At 39.2% G+C, this 19,227-nt stretch overlaps 1 protein-coding gene and 2 non-coding genes across 3 annotated transcripts in view; 2 read left to right on the plus strand and 1 right to left on the minus strand.

The window, feature by feature from the left end:
* The window catches only part of deptor (DEP domain containing MTOR-interacting protein), a 34,239-nt gene extending 22,770 nt beyond the window's left edge, over positions 1 to 11,469 (minus strand). Inside the window, exons 1-4 of the mRNA XM_044358205.1 lie at positions 11,016 to 11,469; positions 10,668 to 10,757; positions 6,315 to 6,493; positions 5,233 to 5,356 (exon numbers count right to left, since the gene is read on the minus strand). Of these exons, the coding sequence (XP_044214140.1) occupies positions 5,233 to 5,356; positions 6,315 to 6,493; positions 10,668 to 10,757; positions 11,016 to 11,029 (407 nt within the window). The 5' untranslated portion in view covers positions 11,030 to 11,469. The remainder of the gene's footprint in view (positions 1 to 5,232; positions 5,357 to 6,314; positions 6,494 to 10,667; positions 10,758 to 11,015) is intronic.
* Positions 11,470 to 15,516: 4,047 nt separating this feature from the next.
* trnar-acg lies at positions 15,517 to 15,589 on the plus strand. Its single transcript has one exon. It is a non-coding gene; the product is annotated as a tRNA-Arg (tRNA).
* A 3,561-nt stretch (positions 15,590 to 19,150) lies between these two features.
* On the plus strand, positions 19,151 to 19,223 carry trnar-acg. The gene has a single exon. It is a non-coding gene; the product is annotated as a tRNA-Arg (tRNA).
* The last annotated feature ends 4 nt before the right edge of the window (positions 19,224 to 19,227 follow it).

Below are 19,227 nucleotides of genomic sequence, written 5' to 3' on the forward strand. Positions count from 1 at the left end.
GTGGGACACTGATCACCGTCTTGGGCCATGCAGCGAATTTAAGATCCTAAAATATGACTTCAAGGGTCATTTAAGGGACATGTGGGTGTACTATACAGCAAGCAAGACACCGTAGCAAAGCAGATAAACACAGTCTAAACTATCCAAGATGGTTGATGATCTAAAAGGTGATAAGAAGATGACGCTAAACAACGGACTACAAGAACATCAGAGCTATACATCAGACTTGACGGAGGTTTATATGGAGGGATGTGGAGGGGTTTCTCTTTAATTATTTAACAACGTACATAAGTGATTTCTAACTATAGAGTTCAAATGTCAACAATTCAAAATGCATTTGCTTTCCTACTGTGGCACAAAGCCGTGGTATTACTTCTACACAGTTTGGGCTTATACTGATACTTTTTATTACCGTGGTAGATTTTCTAAATAACAGAGAAGGATCTGAGGGGATGCTACTACTCTACATGATGATAAAGGTTTATCTTTTCTTGCTTATTCATTGCCCCTGGGTTTCGTCTGAGGAGGAGAAGGCTCAATTGAGCTGTAAAAATGTAATAAAAACAATATTGTCCCTCATTTAGAACCTGTGAGTAAGAAAATAGAGACCAGTTACTCTTATTTGTCTGATGTCTCATAATGTTATATATGCAAACACATTTTCTCACTTGCGTCGCAGCCACTCCACAGCTAAATGACTACACACACACAGTGTACACACACTGTAAATGACAAGAAACTTTATTTGTACAGGTTGCTAATGTAACATATGCCTCTTGCATGTTACATTAAATACATTAGTTGTGCTTTAAATGGTCACTATGTCTAACAGCAAAATCTTTTAATATAGAATACAATTTTGTCAGTAATTTTACCTTTATTTAATAGTTGTAAGGTGTACATATTTGTGTTAATTTCATTATTTTATGCTGTTATCTTATATTTAATATTTAATACTTGGCTACATAGTATCCAAGGTAACGATGCAGCTATAAAGCCCATCACCGGGGGAACAAGTCAGACCGGGCTTGTATCCCCCAGGTGAATGTGTGACTATTAAATGGAAACCTGTAAATAATAATGTATAGCTGACCTGAGATAGACTTTATTACTAATTATAATTATATTGACATTCAGATTAGTCCACCATCATCATCACAACACAACACAGAGACTGTAGGCTGTCACTATTATCAGCGATATAAAGGAAACTTAACAGGGGCATTATAAAATGTGAGGCTAATATAGTCCCCCGTTGCACTAACAGTGACCTTGTAGAACAACAAATGAATTATAACATTACTCACTCGACTTATCAGGGCTTTCAATACAGAGTAGCATTACTTTAGGCTTGCCTATGCTAGATAAAACAAGAAATGTTCAAATGACTCATGGTAAACCTTCCTTAGTTAATTACCTGGTATGTTGACCTTCCTACTGTAATAACCAAAGACATTCTTCGAGTCATCAGTGAGTCATGTGGAGACGTTAGGATCCAATCTCAGGCACAGAAAGCAGCTAATGTACAGTAATTATCCAAACATTATCAGTTTAGTCTAAACGCGCAGTAATACAGACAGATTCTGTCAAGAAAGCAATGGTGCGTTTTATTGCTTCTGAATTCAACTTTTCATTTGTAAAAAGAATGAATATCTCCTTTCAGAAGTTATATAGTTGTACCTTAAGGATTGTTGTGCCATGACGCTAACGGAGGCTCAGATTAAGGGTCTGGGGTATGAACAACAGAGTCATTGTTGTTTTAAACTGAGGTGTTAACTAGCCTTGAAAAGAGCCATGGAACCGATAAGAAGCATTATCTATCTGCCTCTTCTTCTCTCACACAAACACTAAAGCACTACAACACACTGATGCAGAAATACATGATACACGAACATTAAACCTGCAGTGCAGAACTTTTACCTTTAAATGAACGTCAGTTACATTCAAGAACTTGCCAAACTAGTTCAACAATGCTGATAAAGCCTATCACGGCCAGATAAATCTCTCTGTATCTTACAGCATACCGAGTTTTTAATCTGGTGTTGTGTTTGACATTCTCACTCTGGCTGGATGAATGCATGAATGCAGACTTCCGCCGGCCGTGCAGCCAACTTGTGGTTAGCTCTATGCTAACTTGAAGGGGGATAAAATAATTTAATCGTGCGGCTCCTCTAGACTTTCCAAATGTTATTGGACCGAATGGATCAAATTCTGATCATGCAACGAGTCATTTCACAGGGGTCGTGTGACGCTCAAACAATTCCACCGTTTCACAGCCCCAACAGTAGCGATAGTGTCAACAGTGTTTTTGTGACTACTCTCCCTGCCAGAAGGGGGAGAAAAAATCCCCACACTCCAGCTTTAAATAGACATGCACGCACATAGACTATGACAAGTGCTAATGCCTACATTACCCATAATGCAACTTAACTGCTAACAGGTCAGTCGAAGATTCGGGTGTGTTGTGCTAGTAGCGGCTGACGTAGCCTTGAGCTGCAAGCCTCAAGCAGAGAGGAGTGGAGGTCTGGTAAACCCACTTCTTTCCAACGTCACACAAACCGTTGTTGCCTCGATTTATGTCACTTGAGGCAACTTATCAGAGTTTGCGTAGTTCCCTCTGGAGCCACACAAGGCTTTATGCAACTTTTTCCACACATGCAGTAATATTCCAAGACCTGTAAACAGACTTTGATGTATAAAATCTGTGCACTTCCCCTTTAAGTAAACTGAGATTGAACTGGAAAATACATATTTGAAATTACAGGTAAAATGTTTAATTTCTTGCTAAATTCACTGTCAAATTCAACAGACGTGGGGCTAAAGAAGCAGGCATTCGACCAGAGGGTTGGTGGTTTAAACCCTAGACTGACAGACTAGATCCTGGCACAGAGGTAAAAGAGCAGTGCCTCCCTCATTACTGCTTAGGTGTCCTTGAGCAAGGCACATAACACACAGCTTCCCCAGTGGGGCTGCTCAGTGGCTGACAGAGAAGAGGACGACATTCATCCCTGAATGAATAAAGCTTAGATAAAGTGTTTGGATTCATTTATGAAAACAGCTGTTTTTCTCATTTGAGGGTCTAATATGAGCTTGACTAAATCATTTATATACACAATGTACAGTACACAAACACACAGTAAACAGTCCAAATGGTAAACAATGCTTTGAAAGACCTTGTAAATCTTTGCCCTCTCTGTCGCCTAGCAACTGCGGACAAAACAACAGTCTGAAATGACTTCCTGTGGTTTGTTTATTGACTCTGTTTATGCTGATTTGACACTTGACACTGTCAGAGATTAATGTTTGAGCCATACATGTGTGAGTGCTGTTTATTTTTCCAATAGGAAAAACAACAAATGAAACTGGCTGAAAAGACTTAATGTAATACATTATATGGTCAAGTAGTGTAAACAGTGTGTGTGTGGTTTTTGCATATATAAAGATCGGCAGACTTCCATTGCTATGAAGGACAGTCTAATCTTGACGTCCAAAGGGCACAAAAAAGTGACAACATGTCACTGCATGAGACAACTGGTACCAAAACAAAAATCTTTAAACCAGTCTAACCATGGTCCCACTTTCCTGCTTCACCAGCTGCTGGCTTACAAGTGAATTTACAATTTAGAAGACTTTTTTTTAGATATTTACTGTCAAAAAATATCTCAGCTTCAAACTTTTAGATCTACTTTTGTCAACCAGCAATGAATTTACATTAGAATAAAGTCAAGAAATGAAACATCCAAACAACATGGATTTAAAAACAACCAAAAATACAAGCGAGCTATACAACCTGTTCATCTCTCAGACTGAGAGAAAATGTCCTGTTCATTTAAAAAAAGAGCTTTTAGGTTTACATCCAGGTCATAAAAGGTCAACGAAATCTTTATGTAGTACATAAAACTCCTAATGTTGGAATGTACAACCACTAAGGTGTAAAAAAATATTTGGCTGATGAGCTGTGTGCCATGGCAGACATCTAATGAAGCTAAGCTTGAATTGGGATGTTAGTTTCATTCATTCATAGCTTTAATGAAAAACATCTCATTCATTCTGTTCAGTTGTGTTACAACTCTGTTGAATTGTACATTATTGTACAATTCAACAGCAATAATCTTCGCTGGATGAGAGATATCTGCACTTAGACTGGGAGATGTTTATGTTTTATGATGTAGGACTGTTACTTGCACCATCAGTGTAATTGTGAGGCAACGCCAGTTAGCAAGAAAGCAACCACCAAAGCATGCTTGAGGGGCGTGTGTGTGTGTGTGTGTGTGTGTGTGTGTGTGTGTGTGTGTGTGTGTGTGTGTGTGTGTGTGTGTGTGTGTGTGTGTGTGTGTGTGTGTGTGTGTGTGTGTATCCGTCCTGGTCTGCACCATGGTGATTACATAAACACACAGCTTTGAGAGCTGAGACGACAGATGTCTCCCCTTGGACTATTTCTTCCTCTTATGCAACTGCTCCGTGTGTGTGTGTGTGTGTGTGTGTGTGTGTGTGTGTGTGTGTGTGTGTGTGTGTGTTTGTGTGTTGTCTAAAACAGACATGAAAAATAGGGCTCTGTTTATAAGAGTGCGTCAGTGTGTATGTGTTGTTCATGTGACAAAGAGGTGGCAGGATGTGTGAAATTGGGAAAGGGAGTCAAGCTGTGTGTATTTTGTACAAAAAAAACAAAAACAGATTTTGAGTGTGTGTAGAGATGCCACTGACACACCACCAGAAAGAGAGAAAGTGGAGACACACAGAGAGACACTTTGGTGTTTCTATAGAAACAATTAGTCTCATCACTAGTGGAAAAACAGCATCATGGGTACAAAGCTGATGACAAACAAAAACAGTCCCATTAGTGGCATTTATAAGTCATCTCTTGTCAAGATGCTTCCAATATCCTTTGATTTCCCTCCATCCTGCAAGCTTTTCACATGTCAGCACAGTAAAACTGTCACTACGCAAGAAGACTAATGTCAAGAGACTGAAGGGCATGAATATGAAATACAGCTGTAAAAGACATGTTACAAAACAACATCATGAAAAATTAACATTTTGCTATTATGCAACATTTTCCATATTTGATGGTAATCTTAATGTTGTATGCATTTCGTTTGTAAAAACAAACGCAATCATTAAATCACATAACTTAAGCTAAAATATGACAGAAACTCCTGCCAATGGAATCTATGACTCCCTCACATAACTGTGTGTGTGTATGTTGGTGGTTGTATTTGTGTGCGTACGTACTTCTCATAGATCCTCTGCCCCCTCATGAAGACCTTGGCTTCGCTATCCAATGGGAACGTGCCATCATCTTTGCGGAAGCGGTAAAACAGCTTCATGTCTTTGAACTCCCGGTGCTCGTCACACACTAAGAACAGACAAACATGCAGATCTCATGATATGAGACTAGATATTGTCGATTTTGAATACCATAATATCGTGATATGGCATAAGCGTTGTCTTTTCCTGGTTTTGAAGGCTGTGTTACAGTAAAGTGATGTCATTTTCTGAACATAGCAGACTGTTCTAGCTGTTCTATTATTTGCCTTTATCCACGTAGTCATTACATCCACATTAGTGATGATTATTTATCAAAAATCTCATTGTGTAAATATTTTGTGAAACCACCAATAGTCATCTCTACAATATTGTCACAATATCAATATCAAGGTATTTGGTCCAAAATATCGTGATATTTGATTTTGACCATATCGCCCAGTCGTTATAATGAATTACACACAAGTAAGAGAGAAACATGGATTATCTGTGACAAAGAGACAAAAGAAGAAGAGTTAGTTACTCGCTGCCTGTCAAGAACCAGAGCCTGGTTCTGACCAACATGTAGGGACTTTTAAATTTAAACTATTTTCCTCATGGTACATGTGATGAGAAATGCTGCTGTTAGATTTTTTTTTTTTGTGTTCATTATTTAGGTAACTTCGAGAAATTGAACATTTACTTTTCAGCTAAATCAATTTACTTTTATTTTATCCAACTGTCTGCTATAAAGGCTTTTAAGGTTACAACCAACCAACCAACTAACCCACCAACCTAGTGTTTTATGATGGTAGAAAATAGCAGTGTCTGGTCAAATGTAAAGCAGGTAGAGACGCTACGTTGGAGCCAAATTGGCTGGGAGACATGGAGAGTCATCTACTGAGAGGCACTGATCGTTCCCAGAAAATGTCAAGATAGAAAGAAAGTAAGAGAGATCAAGAGAGGGGGAGAGACCCTGTTATAGCTGTTATAAGAAACACAACTAAAGCACATATGTGACTATTTCCACACACTTGATATATGCACACACACAAACAGCTCAGTCTCACCATGGTGAATGATGCTCTGGTCTAAAAGTTTCTGCATGATCTTGATGGCCGTCTCTCTTTCTGAGGCCTCCTTGTGTTCGATCAGCCAATCAATGAGCTCCTTGGCCACAAAGCAGTTTGGGTAAGTTCGCAGGTGGTGCCGCCGGTCCTTGATTACCTTCCCCTCGTGGAGCCGCAGCCTGGAGCACAGCAAGTGGCAAAGGAGGAGAAAATGACTTGAGAATCATTCAGTGTTAACGTTTTTTAATGTGAGGTGGATGATTGTAATGACAGGTGTGTAACATGAAAATAAAATGAGAAGAGGAGAATATTACCTGAAAATTCCATATAAATATATATTTATCTACTAAATTTGATAATAGTAAATTGACTCTAATTAGTGAATAAAAAAGGTTGGAAATTAAAATATAATTAAAGTACCATCAGCACTCTACATTACATGATATATTGAAAGATTATGTTTCAAATAGGCTAAACTATTAAAGCATTAAAGGAAAAGGCAGGTTTATTCTATTTTTCTCTTTGTGCAAACAAATCCCATGCAAAAAACTAAGCTAACGATGTCCATCTCTCAGTACTTTCTGACTCTCCTACTTTGTATCTCTCAACTCCAAGACCATTCACTCCTACAGAAGACAGAAATCTGAGAAAACGGGTCTCAAATATGAAGTTTCACTTTCAAAAAAGGTTAAGTAAAATCCTAAAACAGGTGGGCATCATAGTTTTATTATCAAATGTTTCTCAAACAGAGGTTAATAGTGCTTATTGGGACTATTTTCAGCTGCAGATTAATATGCATTTGGTACCATAGTGAGTGTATCAGTAGGACAGAGTATGTAGGATTAAGTCAAAATAAACTACAGTGTCCATGTTCATTGTAATGTAGGAAGATGTCACCCAGTGCAACAGTGTGGCTCACTGATGTGTTTTTTACTCATTTTTGGAGAACAATGGAGCTCTACAGCACAGAGGAATAAACTATACTAGTGTACACAGGCAATAACTCCTGGTCTTTTGTTGACAATGATCAAATGATAGAATAATGCCAGCCTTCTCCTTTAACATTAGTGCTTTATTTTGATGAAGGAGAATCATGTGACAGATTGTCGACTAGGAAATTTAGTTTTTTAGCTCCAGAAAACAACTGCTTTTACAAAACATGCTGACAAAAGCTAAATGATTCATGTTGACTTTGTTCAACTTTTGGTTTATCCATTCAAATGTCAATTACAATAAGAATGCATCCAGAAATTAAAGTGTAACTGCACGTCTGACCCTAACGCCACTGCATAATTTTTAAAAAATGCTAAAAAAGTGGGCAAGGGGTTGAGAGGGGGGCAGGAGGACAGGAGTTGCTCAGTGACATATAACAATAATAATAATAATAATAATGAGAGGAAGAGAAACAGTACAATGACTTTTAAATGAAGTGAGAAGTCAGAGCTGGCAGCCACAAAAACAACAGAAATCCTCTTCACATTTCACCCTGCAGCTCCTCTCACTTTTGCTATCTGTTCATGCAGTTATCAGCTGGTAAAATCTTGTTTTAAAATGTTAAATCGCAGTGTAACCAGAGCCGTTACTGAACCTGTCTGACCACAGCTCTGCAGCTCTGCACTGCAGCTGACGGGTTCAGCTGACAGACAGTTTCAGCGAAGCATCTAACAGTAAACGTGATTTATCTAAAGAACAATCTGAACATTCATATGTCTTCCTTTTTTTTATTATATTTCAGTCCTCTAGACTCAGGGTGAACTCATAGTATTCAAACACCATCTACGGGGATCTACACTGTCACTGTATTGCATTGATGACATGATGAACCGTTTATGCTTCTATAGATGGTCTAAATGCTGCTTTCACATCATCATGTTGACCTCTTGCTGAACTCGAGCATTGTGAAATAGCCCACTACAGCCTTAGCCAAGCTTCCTGCAGCTAGCTAGTTCCACTCCATGCTGAGTCTGTGTGCAGCTGGCTAGCATCACTGCGGATTAGCTATGACAGCCTGAGCCCAAGTCTACCCAGCGAGACCCACACACTGTTCTGCCAAGACTCCAGATGAGCAAACAACTTACAGACTTCACTTCCAAACAGGGGTAGCATCATCTTTTCTGTGTATTCTGCTTCGGAGGGTGATACTCTTTACAGTCTAATCTACCGATAAATCATCTCAAATACAGCTGGAAGCAAAGTCAGCCACCTTGCGGTTTACTTTTAGGGAGGCTCAGGCGCCAAACTTGTTGAGTTTAGGTGAGCTCACACTGTTTGTTACTCTCTGTAAAAGTATCTCTGGAACTAGTGTGTGGATCAGCAAACAATAGGCAGGAGTCTCTGTCTCCAAGGATGACGGCAATGATGCCAAGTCCCAGGCTAAAAACAATCACACTCTACATGGTGTTGAAGAAAAGTTCCTTGTGCACAAATGTAACAAACTGTCTATTCACAACTATAAACTAGTCACAAGACTTACTACAGCAGCTGCATGTGTCTGTGTGCCATCACGACATCCGTCTTTCTTTCCATCTGTCTGTTCAGCCCTGTGCCTGAAACAGATCTGCTCCAAGATATGAGCAGTCGACATGATGGCACACAAATGTCTGATAAGATATTTAAAAAAAAAACAGCCAGTGTTGCTGTTATCAGTACCAGGAACTGTGTCACGTCATGTTCCATGAGATTGACTTGTGATAAAATGATCAAACAAAAGGATGTGGAGTAAGTTCACTTCTTCAGCAGCTGTGTTTAATATCAGGTCTAATTTTATTAATTCATTAATACTGCCATTAATTATCTCCTGCCATAATTTGGTCTCAACTCATCAATTCAGACCAAAGGACAAAGCTAAAGCAGGGGGTCAAGGTAACATACCGACAGACAACATCAATCATTAAACTGTCCCGTGTGTGTTTTCATACTGAACATTGTGAAAAGCTCTCATGTTGACTGCCACGTCTGGGAGAAGTGGGTAAAGCAAAGACAGACAGAGACAGGTAGCCAGCCTTGTACGTCACAACCTCAGGGCACAAAATTAGCACCAGCCGCCAGCCAAATGCTGGCAAGATATGCAAGTGGCTGATAGATTTGCTTCACTCACTAGCTAAAAAAAAAACAATGATTATCTATTGAGCAGCTACTAAAATATGAACATTCACTAGCTATTTGGCCGGTGGACAAAAAAAGTTCATTTTGCACTCTATACAACCTCGAGTCCTTTCCCCCAGAACAGCAGCGTCTCAGAGGAAGAGCGCTCTGGGACGGCCACCCCAAGCAACCCTTCGTTCACTGACACCAGCAACACTGCCAGCTGGCAGCCGTAGCATACAGCTGTGCCAGGGACACTGCCACACACACACACAGTATACAATGACCAACAGGGAAACACACACTTGTGCTAAAGCAAGAGAAGAGTATGTGCAGACACAACATATTAATCTCTCGAGGTGATGACTCGTGTTACTTTTTATGGTTCTTAGGAACAGGAGGATGATACAGTGTGTGCTTCTTCAGAAACAGCAAAACCTCTGCTCCACTTACAACAGCCAGCTGGAAAACGCTGTTCAGTAGCATATTTTCCTCATAGTTCAGCGGGGGGCTGAAATTCCAGGCATTGGTGCCATGTTTTACCTACTGAGCCTCTATTCATTGCTGGGAGTGTGAGGCAGCGACCGCCATCGGGGTTATGGGGCCTTTCTTTACGTACCATGGGTCAAAGGGTACAGCATGTCAACAACACTGCCAGGGTTAGAGGTACAATTCCCTGATGGGATGAGCGGCCACGGCACGATACTGCTAGGGTTAGTAGGTTCATTATTCCCTGTGCAGCTCAAAGGGCACTGTACTACTGGAGCAACAAAAAATCACTCATGTGCTCTGTCCTGAAACGGTGAAGCAAATCAGGCTAAAACGCAGCTTTACTGTAACATAGTGTATCAGTGAGGAGCAGCAGTTGGCATGGAGAGGGTTGTGCATGGGTGCACGCCTTTGTTTGGCTGTGCATGCTGCAGTGGAGCTGAAATTGCCTGTTGTGCCAGTTTCCAGTGAGGGAGGACATGCATGATCATTAACCTGCACTCTAGCATGTTTGCAACGCCCACTTTTTAAATGTGTCACGTCCTGTTATGTCCTGATCTGGGCCACAAAATCAGAACAAGGAGGAGCATAAAAAGTAACCACACTAAGATAACATTTTAGTAAAGGATTTATTGTTTATCATTCATTTGATATATGCAAATTTCGTTGTCAGATTGCGGATGATCCTGACAAAAAAATGACACTTCCTTCAAACAATGTGTGACCTGAAGCACTCTTGAAGGGTCACCCGGGGATCTGGACTCAGACCAACCGACCTACCTCAGCTGTTCTCCGGTGACGAGCACCTCGGCCAGCCGCTCCAGCTCTGCAGCCTTCTTCTGCATGGTGTTCCCGATCCCGTCCATCTCTCTGCTCACATAAAGAGACACATACTCGAGGTGTTTTTGTTCGCAAGTAGCCACACACAAAGACATCATGCTGCACTGGGAAAATGCACCAGACGTGCATTTGTAAATGTGTAAAAAAAATTAAAATAAAACAATGCAGTCCAGTGCAGCAAAGTGTGCACCGGTAGATTAGCAAACATTCACAAAAAGGAACGAATGGATTGGAAAAACAAAGAATAAACAATGCACTAACACTGACCCGGTTTTTTGCTTAACTTACCTTTCAAGAATCATGGAGAGCCAAAAGATAAGTTTATCAGCTATTATTCCTTTGATGGTTGAGGAGGAAAATTAATCCATCCCAGGAAACATATGAAACAATGCAGGCAGTCACAAGTCACAGCCCAGGCAGCTCCATCAGCAGCGGTGTACTTCTAATTCCTCGAAATCCTCCGCCGCCTCCATATATCTGCACACACTCACACACACACAAAGACATTCATGCATGCCACTTTCCTTTTATGGATCCATCTATTTAACTGATGCGCTTCGGATGCAGCGTTAATGAATCCGGCACACTCCCCTTCCCTGCGCTCCTGGGTTGGTTTGTTTGTCACTGACACACCACACAGGACGAATACACGTTTTTCACCACGGCGCAGCCAGTACCCATCCTCAAAGGCCCCGCATTGGGAGGACTCTGCTGTCGTCACTGGGGGAGTTAACCAGAGGGGCGGAGTTAGAGAGGCATGTGGTGGGTGCGCTTGATTCGAGTTTTTTTTTTCCTCCATCCGCATTCTGAGAAGACCCGCCCCTCCTGTGCCTGATTGGCTCTGACTCTCTAACTCTAGCCAATCGCACTCTTCATGCCTAACCCTAACCAATCTGACCAACGGAGGCAACGAGTACTAGCCAATCAGAGGCAGAGAAGGGCGGGTCTTCGCGGAATACGGGTAGGAAAAAAAATAAGGTGATTGGTTTAGTCATAAAAACATACAAGGGTGGAGTGGGTGGGTGGGGTATATAGGATTTAAGTTAAGCCATTTACATGCTTCTACACGCGTTATTGAGTAAAATTACGAACATATACAACTGATGTAATAGAAACAGAATATTTAAACAATATAAAGAAATTTGTTGTCTCATTAAAAGCATAAAATCATGCCTTTCTGAAAATATTGTGTCACACCTGCGGTATCACTTAAGGTAAAGTGATGTTCTTTAGCTCTAATGTTCACTCCTCTTCTGTTAAATTACTGTACAGAATACAACGAGGGTCGACAACAAGCTTGTCTTGAAGTTTATTAACCGTCTCCCGAGCTTTAATGCAACTTCTCAGGCTTGCAACAACAACCTAGCAACAACAACCTAGCAACGGTAACGTTCTGACCAGACACTTCTTTAAAAAAAAAACTCTCTTCCTCACTAGTAGCTTTGGTCAATATTACAGAGAACATTACATTGTATCCTAATGTTAGTTTGTAAAGTGGTTGCTGCCTTTGCAACAGCAGTGTCCACTTTTTTAAATTGAGCATTTTTACTGTGAGACTGTTTATTAGCCGCTCCTTCTTCCCACTCACTTTTCCATTCATTTTGCTTTAATTTGAGCCTAACTCCTACTGAGTGATTTGGTGCACCACTACTGCAGATGCGAGCGGGATCATTGTGAGTAGTTTAAGATTTACATCAGGTGCACCAATAATGTGACTTTTGATTTCCAGGATGATCGCCGGTGGGTTGGTGTCAGCAAAATGAGACTGAGATTGTTTCCTATATTACATCAGTGAGAGTTCACCCCCATGAATGTAATCTCCCATGCACAATGCAGATATTTTGTTTAGTTTGATACCAAATAATTAAAGTGTAACTGTAGGTCTGAGCCTAACTCCACCTACTGCATAATTTTGAGAAATGCTAAAAAGCAGGCGAGAGGCTGAGGGGGGGGAGCATAGCTGTGTGAGGCAGGAGGGCAGGAGTTGCTCAGTGACATATTATAATAATAATAATGAGAGGAAGACAAACAGTGCAACAACATTTAAACAAACCACTCAGAGCTGGCAGCCACAAAAACAACAGAAATCCTCTTCACATCTCGTCCTGCAGTTCTTCAACTCACCAGCTCTCTGTTCCTGCAGATATCAGCTGGTAAAATCTCGTTTTATAATATGAAATCGTGGTGTAACCAGAGCCGTTACTAAACCTGTCCAACCACAATTCTGCTCAATCAGCAGACAGGTTCAGCTGACAGACAAAACAGACAGTTTTGGTGGAGTTTCGGTGGAGCTCTGGTTACACCAAGCAAGATTTTACCAGCTGATAACTGCAAGAACAGACAGCTGCAGAGATGAAGCAGGGTGCAGGGCTGGGGGGGGGGGGGGGTGTTTTCATTCTACCATTGATATAAATTTCAGGACGCATTGGCGCTGTCTTTTCAGGGCTGATTTTAAACAGCAGATGATAGGTTGAGCCATTTTCAACTCATGAAATGCCAATTTTTTAAAATAAATTTGGTTTCACTGTCAATATTAACACCAGCATTTATTTGTTTCATTACAGAACAGTCATATAATTTAGTTTACAGCTCAAAAAATATGTTTTAGTGTGCAGTACCTCTTTAAATGTTCTTGGGGGAAATGTTATCATTGCAGCAATCCAAAGGAAAATTACAAATTGACAACATGCAACACATTGCAAAAAAAATATTATAGATGTAATTTCTATCACAACTGCATTTATTTCTTGACCCTAACATGAGTTGAATTAAACTCGTAATCATCTTTACAGTTATGATTACAAAGTATTTGAATTTATATGATTTTAAAGTGAATATGATAATAATGGAAAACCAATCATAGGTTCATAAAATATCTTGATCACAAATGGGCAAAAGTGCACAAACAGGAGCACAGAATTGGCTCCAGATGTAGATTTATCAAATATGTAACAAAATGAGTTGAAACATGTCAAAGAGCAAGTTGTGTGTTGTTAGCTCAGTGTTACAACAGAAACTAGTAAGGACAGGAAAATATAATAATGAATATGTTGGATGTATGATATTTAAAAGGACAGGACAGATAATCAAAACTACACTCACCAAGTAAAAAATGTTCTGTTGACAAAAACTGTAAATCATTGTAATGCTGATGAAACATTAGTGGTTTGAAAATGTACACTGATTATATGAAACTGTAATTTGTCTCATACCACTGAAGTTATCCAAGGATACTCCATTATCTCACTGATTTCATTTATTTACTTATTAAGGCAGACCGATTAAAGAATTTCATATTTTAGAAAGGTTTGGATTCAATGTGTCATTAATATTATGTACAGGAATTACAAATCTTAATGCAAAAACTGGTTACACATTACTCTGCTATTCACTACATGTGAGTGTATTCCCAGAGAAACAGAAACATTTCTGTGTTTCCAGTGAACATAAAATTAATGTTTCCACCAAGGACACATGAAGTCATCTGGCTGTTCGCTGGTTACACTGGTAAGAGTGTGTAAGTGTGTGTATTTTACAGCGTGATAAATGTAATTGTTCTCATATTTAATAGCTCATAGCCTACAAATATGATCCCATAACCTGCTTGATTTAATATGATGAACATGAAGCAAAGTGCTAAACACAATATTCACACTGGGGTGTTTGAGAAGAAAACTTCTGATAAATAAAATGGAGCCTTGACTACACTAAACCATCAGTTGAATTATTCAAACAAACTTTGTAACTCAATTACTAAAGGACAGGGACATTTTTATCTTTTGGGTCACCTCCATGATTACACACAGACAGCTAGATTCCCCCACAGACTCACCACATTCACCCAGATTTCATAATATTTATGAAATTGTAAGTTTTATCTGCGCTCCAATCATTGGTGTCACAGCAGGTACCCATTAGCTGAAAATGTAAGACACCTGGGACATCGCTGATCCATTCATAACATGTTTCATAAAACCTTCTCTTGTACTGCATCGTAGTAAATCTCAATCAAATCTTCTGCTGAACACATCTTTTTTAAATCTTTGTTTCTTCTCAAGTGAGGCTCATATGATAGATAGATAGATAGATAGATAGATAGATAGATAGATAGATAGATAGATAGATAGATAGATTATGTCCATGGCTGTCAGAATTGAGTTTGATAAATATTGATATCTGAATAATCTACACAATATTTACTGATACTATCCATTGATTGAATCTGTCTGGGATGGCCAATGAGAAAGCTGGGTGTATAATTCTTGACATAGAAAGGAGGGTCCAGAAGTTTATAGACTGACTCAATCCTAATGTTTTGCTTCTACAACTCCTACATATTTTACTGCGTTTAAATGCAACACAAGTACATGTTGAAATGTTTTCAACCCCCCCCCCCCCCCCCCCCTTCAGTAGCCTCTAGTACACCACCTCCACCCACTAAGACCTCAATAATAAACATAATCACCTTTCTAAAAGATAGCATTGATGGCAGAAGGGTTGTTTTTGATAGTACAAGTGTTCCTAATAAAGTGCTGAGTTAGTGTAAGTCATAGGTGTAAGTTAAGTCTGCAACAGTCTCGTCGACACAACGTCTGACCGTGACATCTGCTGGCTAATGGCGGTATTGCGGGCAACGATTTTTTAGTTTTGAGTACGGTGGCTTTGAGGACACGATACACTATATATACACTTTATATAACACTGTAAAATATATACATACATATCAGTAATTGTAGCGTTTATTATTTAGATAGCCATAAAGAGGAACGACAATCCCTTACAGTCACGTGGGCCAGTGGCGCAATGGATAACGCGTCTGACTACGGATCAGAAGATTCTAGGTTCGACTCCTGGCTGGCTCGTAACTTTTCCTTTTGAGATTAATATATGTTAAATGTTCACACTAGGCAGTAGGGGCAAGTCCTACACTGGAACAAGTTATGAATACTACCTTACCTCTTACAATCACGTTGAATCATCTATAATGTGCAGTGGAATCACTTAAAGAATCAATACCACCAAAAAAACATTATTACAAGTAAAAGTGGTGCATTTAAAATCCTACTTAAGTAAAAATATAGAAGTATTGCCAATTAAATGTTCTTGAAGTACTAAAGTAAAAGTACTCGTTTTGCGGGCTGTGACTGATATATTAATATGTTTAATAAAATACATTGTTAATGAGTAAATTCGTAAGTAACATTTGTTCGAGGTGGAGCTAGTTTGAACTAATTTTTAAGGGTCATCAAATAAATCTGAGGGGTCTTGAGATGATGGCTTGGGTAGTAAAGAAAGAAAAGTATAGTTCTGTTCCATACATTTGGATTCATTTTCAGAACTTTTCTTTGATATTTGCATTTTTGTGAAATATTGCAGAGTTTTACCTCTTTTGGCCCCAAACAAATACACACTGATTGGCCCACAAGTCAAAACGTTTGGGAACCACTGGTTTAATCTTTAATAACGCATTGAAATTAATAAACTTTTATGTAAAGTGTTAATCTGAAACGTCACTAAAACTGTCAATTGAATGTATTGGAGTAAAAATTGCAATATTCAAAGTCGCATAATATATTTACTCAATTAATAATAATTGAGTAAATATATTTAGTTACATTCCATTTCTGTCGTTCAATCTTCTTCTTCTCTACCTGTAAATCGAGTTTATTCTTTGTAGTGACAGCCAATCACGTTTCCGTCTGCTACTACAAATCTACCTGGATTTTTAGGCTATGACCAATCAGCGCTCGTATCGCTACCAAGTTTCACCCAGCAACTGCCAAGAATTGACCAATCAGTGCCTCCTAATGCCCAGACTAGTCACAGATTGGTTGATTGCGGCTGGAATTTTAAAAATAAAATTGAAAACGATAACGACCGATTACGATTGCTTTACTTCTTACCAGCATTTCAGAAGTAAGTCCATCCTTTATAGCTATTGTCAATACAAATAAATTGGCAAGTATATACAGTATACATTTCAATGAATAACCTGTGGCTCAGTAACGTTAACTAGTTAACGTCTAGCTAACGTTAGCTCACGTTTGCTGTCCCATCACTGTACAGCTTGCTGTCTGATAGTGATTTTGAGACTTCCTGCTATTATTATGTTGAAGTAAAGTCAATTTAATGTGAACATATCTGACAAACTAACCTCCCTGATGATGATATTAGCGCGTTAAGTCATGAAATGACCGTTAAATTACAAACAGGTGACCAGTACAGTAGGGGAGAACAGGCTAACATGAGCCACTTTTTACATTCGATGATTTTACTGCAAAATGAAAGTGTATTTGTTTCAAATAATAGTAACTATATATACCTCAGGTTGTTGTGTACTCATGGAAATTAAAACAAGTTATCTAATTATTATGGTTTTAGAACAATGACCCATCAAAATGGCACAACTTACCCCAAGGTAGGGGTAAAATGAGCATGGGGATGGGGTAAATTGAGCGCTCTACAGGTAAATAGTGTTACCATTAAATACTGATATAAAAATTACACAAAATCAAACTAATTCGAGATCATCTTGAACTTTATTAATGCGATCAATTTAACAAAGGCAAAAACTCATACTTTTCAGTAAAATTATATGTTTGTGTCCTGTTGTTCAACATATCACCTAAACACTTTCAATAAAGATTAAACTGTGAGCTTTGTGTGTTAGCCACAGATATAATATGTGTGTAAGTGTGCTTTTGTGTATACTGACAGGTGACAAATTAAAAAAAAAAACTGGTACAGGTCTGAATGCTTGACCCCTACAGTGAGGGGATCTGGTGGCTCTGTTATGCTTTGGGTGGCATTTTGCTGGCATGGTTTGGGTCCACTTGTCCCCTCAGAGGGAAGGATCACTGTGAATCAATATAAAGTTGTCCTGAGTGATCACCTTTATCCTATGATGAAACATTTCTACCTTGATGGCAGTTGTTTCTTCCAGGATGACTGTAGTAGAAATTTAAGATGAATTCACAGAGAGCAAGTTGTCTTTCAGAGTTTTATTGCAATATCCAGAATACATATTTGCAAGTCCAGATCTCCCAGTTTGCTAGGCTGAAGAGATATTGAATGAAGTTCAAATTTTTTGTTTAAATTGTACACTGTCACTTTTAAAATAAATAAATGGATAGATAAATAAAATGCCCTGGGGTATGCTGCTTACCCGGTGGCAGCTATGAAGAGGGACCCCACAAGAGGCAGCAAAGACCATGCCCACAACAAGAAGTGTTTCAGGGAGTGTATTGCTATTGAGCTCCTTCCTTCTGGCAGAATTGCCATTGCCATGAAGGAAGCAAAATATACTGGGAAAACTCCCCAGCACGCTGCCACCTCCCAGCTCGCTGTGACCACCCAGCACTTTGCCGCCACCCAGCACGCTACCACCTCCTCTCTCCGCTCCCTCTTGGTTAGGAAGTGTCTAACCAGAAGAGCCTGACCAAGACTGGAAAAAGGCTGGTTTCCCTCCTCAAAGCCAAATCATCTGGACTCAAACTATGTAGATAAAAAACAATAACCTCATATTTGTCATATTCTTGGTCTTCTTCATCATCACATAAACTCCTCTGGATTTTACATGGGCCTGCTTCACATTTCTGTTATTTCAGTTGCTGCCATACATGATTATGCAACCTTAGGAGGTCTAAGATTAATACAGTATTTTTTTTACTAGTATATCTGCTGCTGCTAATGTCACTACTACTACTAACTACCACTGAGATTTAACTTTGCCATTCATGATAGTCATATGGTTCCTGCTTTTGTCCTGTAAATTTGTTATAATGAATTGGATTTATTATGTTTTGTTCAGTAAATTGAAAGGCTACAATTTTTTTTCTATCCTGAGCTGTTTGCATCAATCCCTGCTGATCTAATAAAGGTTTGTCTGCTAAAAATGTGTTTATTGTCCATCTTTCATCAAACATTTACTTACAATAAACCCGTTTTCTGACCTGAGCTGTTTGTGTCCAATAAAAGATCCATGGCCTATAATAATAATTATTATTATTATTTCGCGTGTGGGCTAATCATCTTCATATTTTCGCCTGGCAACAATTGATGATTGGCGGGTAAAAATAAATAAAACAGAATAGAAAACAGATAGAAACAGCATTATTAGCCATTTTCATAAGGATTTGGATATTTGTGTGACAATATGAATGTATAGTAGTCATAATGTGATCATAACGAGTTAGGGACGATCTCAGGGTGTGTTTAGCTTTATCTCGACTAACGCGTCTGACTGTCGACCAGAAGATCGTAGGTTCGACTCCTGGCTGCTCGACTTTGTTTTATTTCATAACAGCCCTGTTTGATTGATTCAGGACACTTACCATGTCCGAACAATGAAGTTGATTGATTGTAAATTGATATCTACGTATGATAAGAATTTTTACAGTTTGTGTAATATATACTATCTCATCGGGCCAGTGGCGCAATGGATAACGCGTCTGACTACGGATCAGAAGATTCTAGGTTCGACTCCTGGCTGGCTCGAGTG

Source organism: Thunnus albacares, chromosome 8 (genome assembly GCF_914725855.1).
Source record: "Thunnus albacares chromosome 8, fThuAlb1.1, whole genome shotgun sequence".
NCBI lineage: Eukaryota > Metazoa > Chordata > Actinopteri > Scombriformes > Scombridae > Thunnus > Thunnus albacares.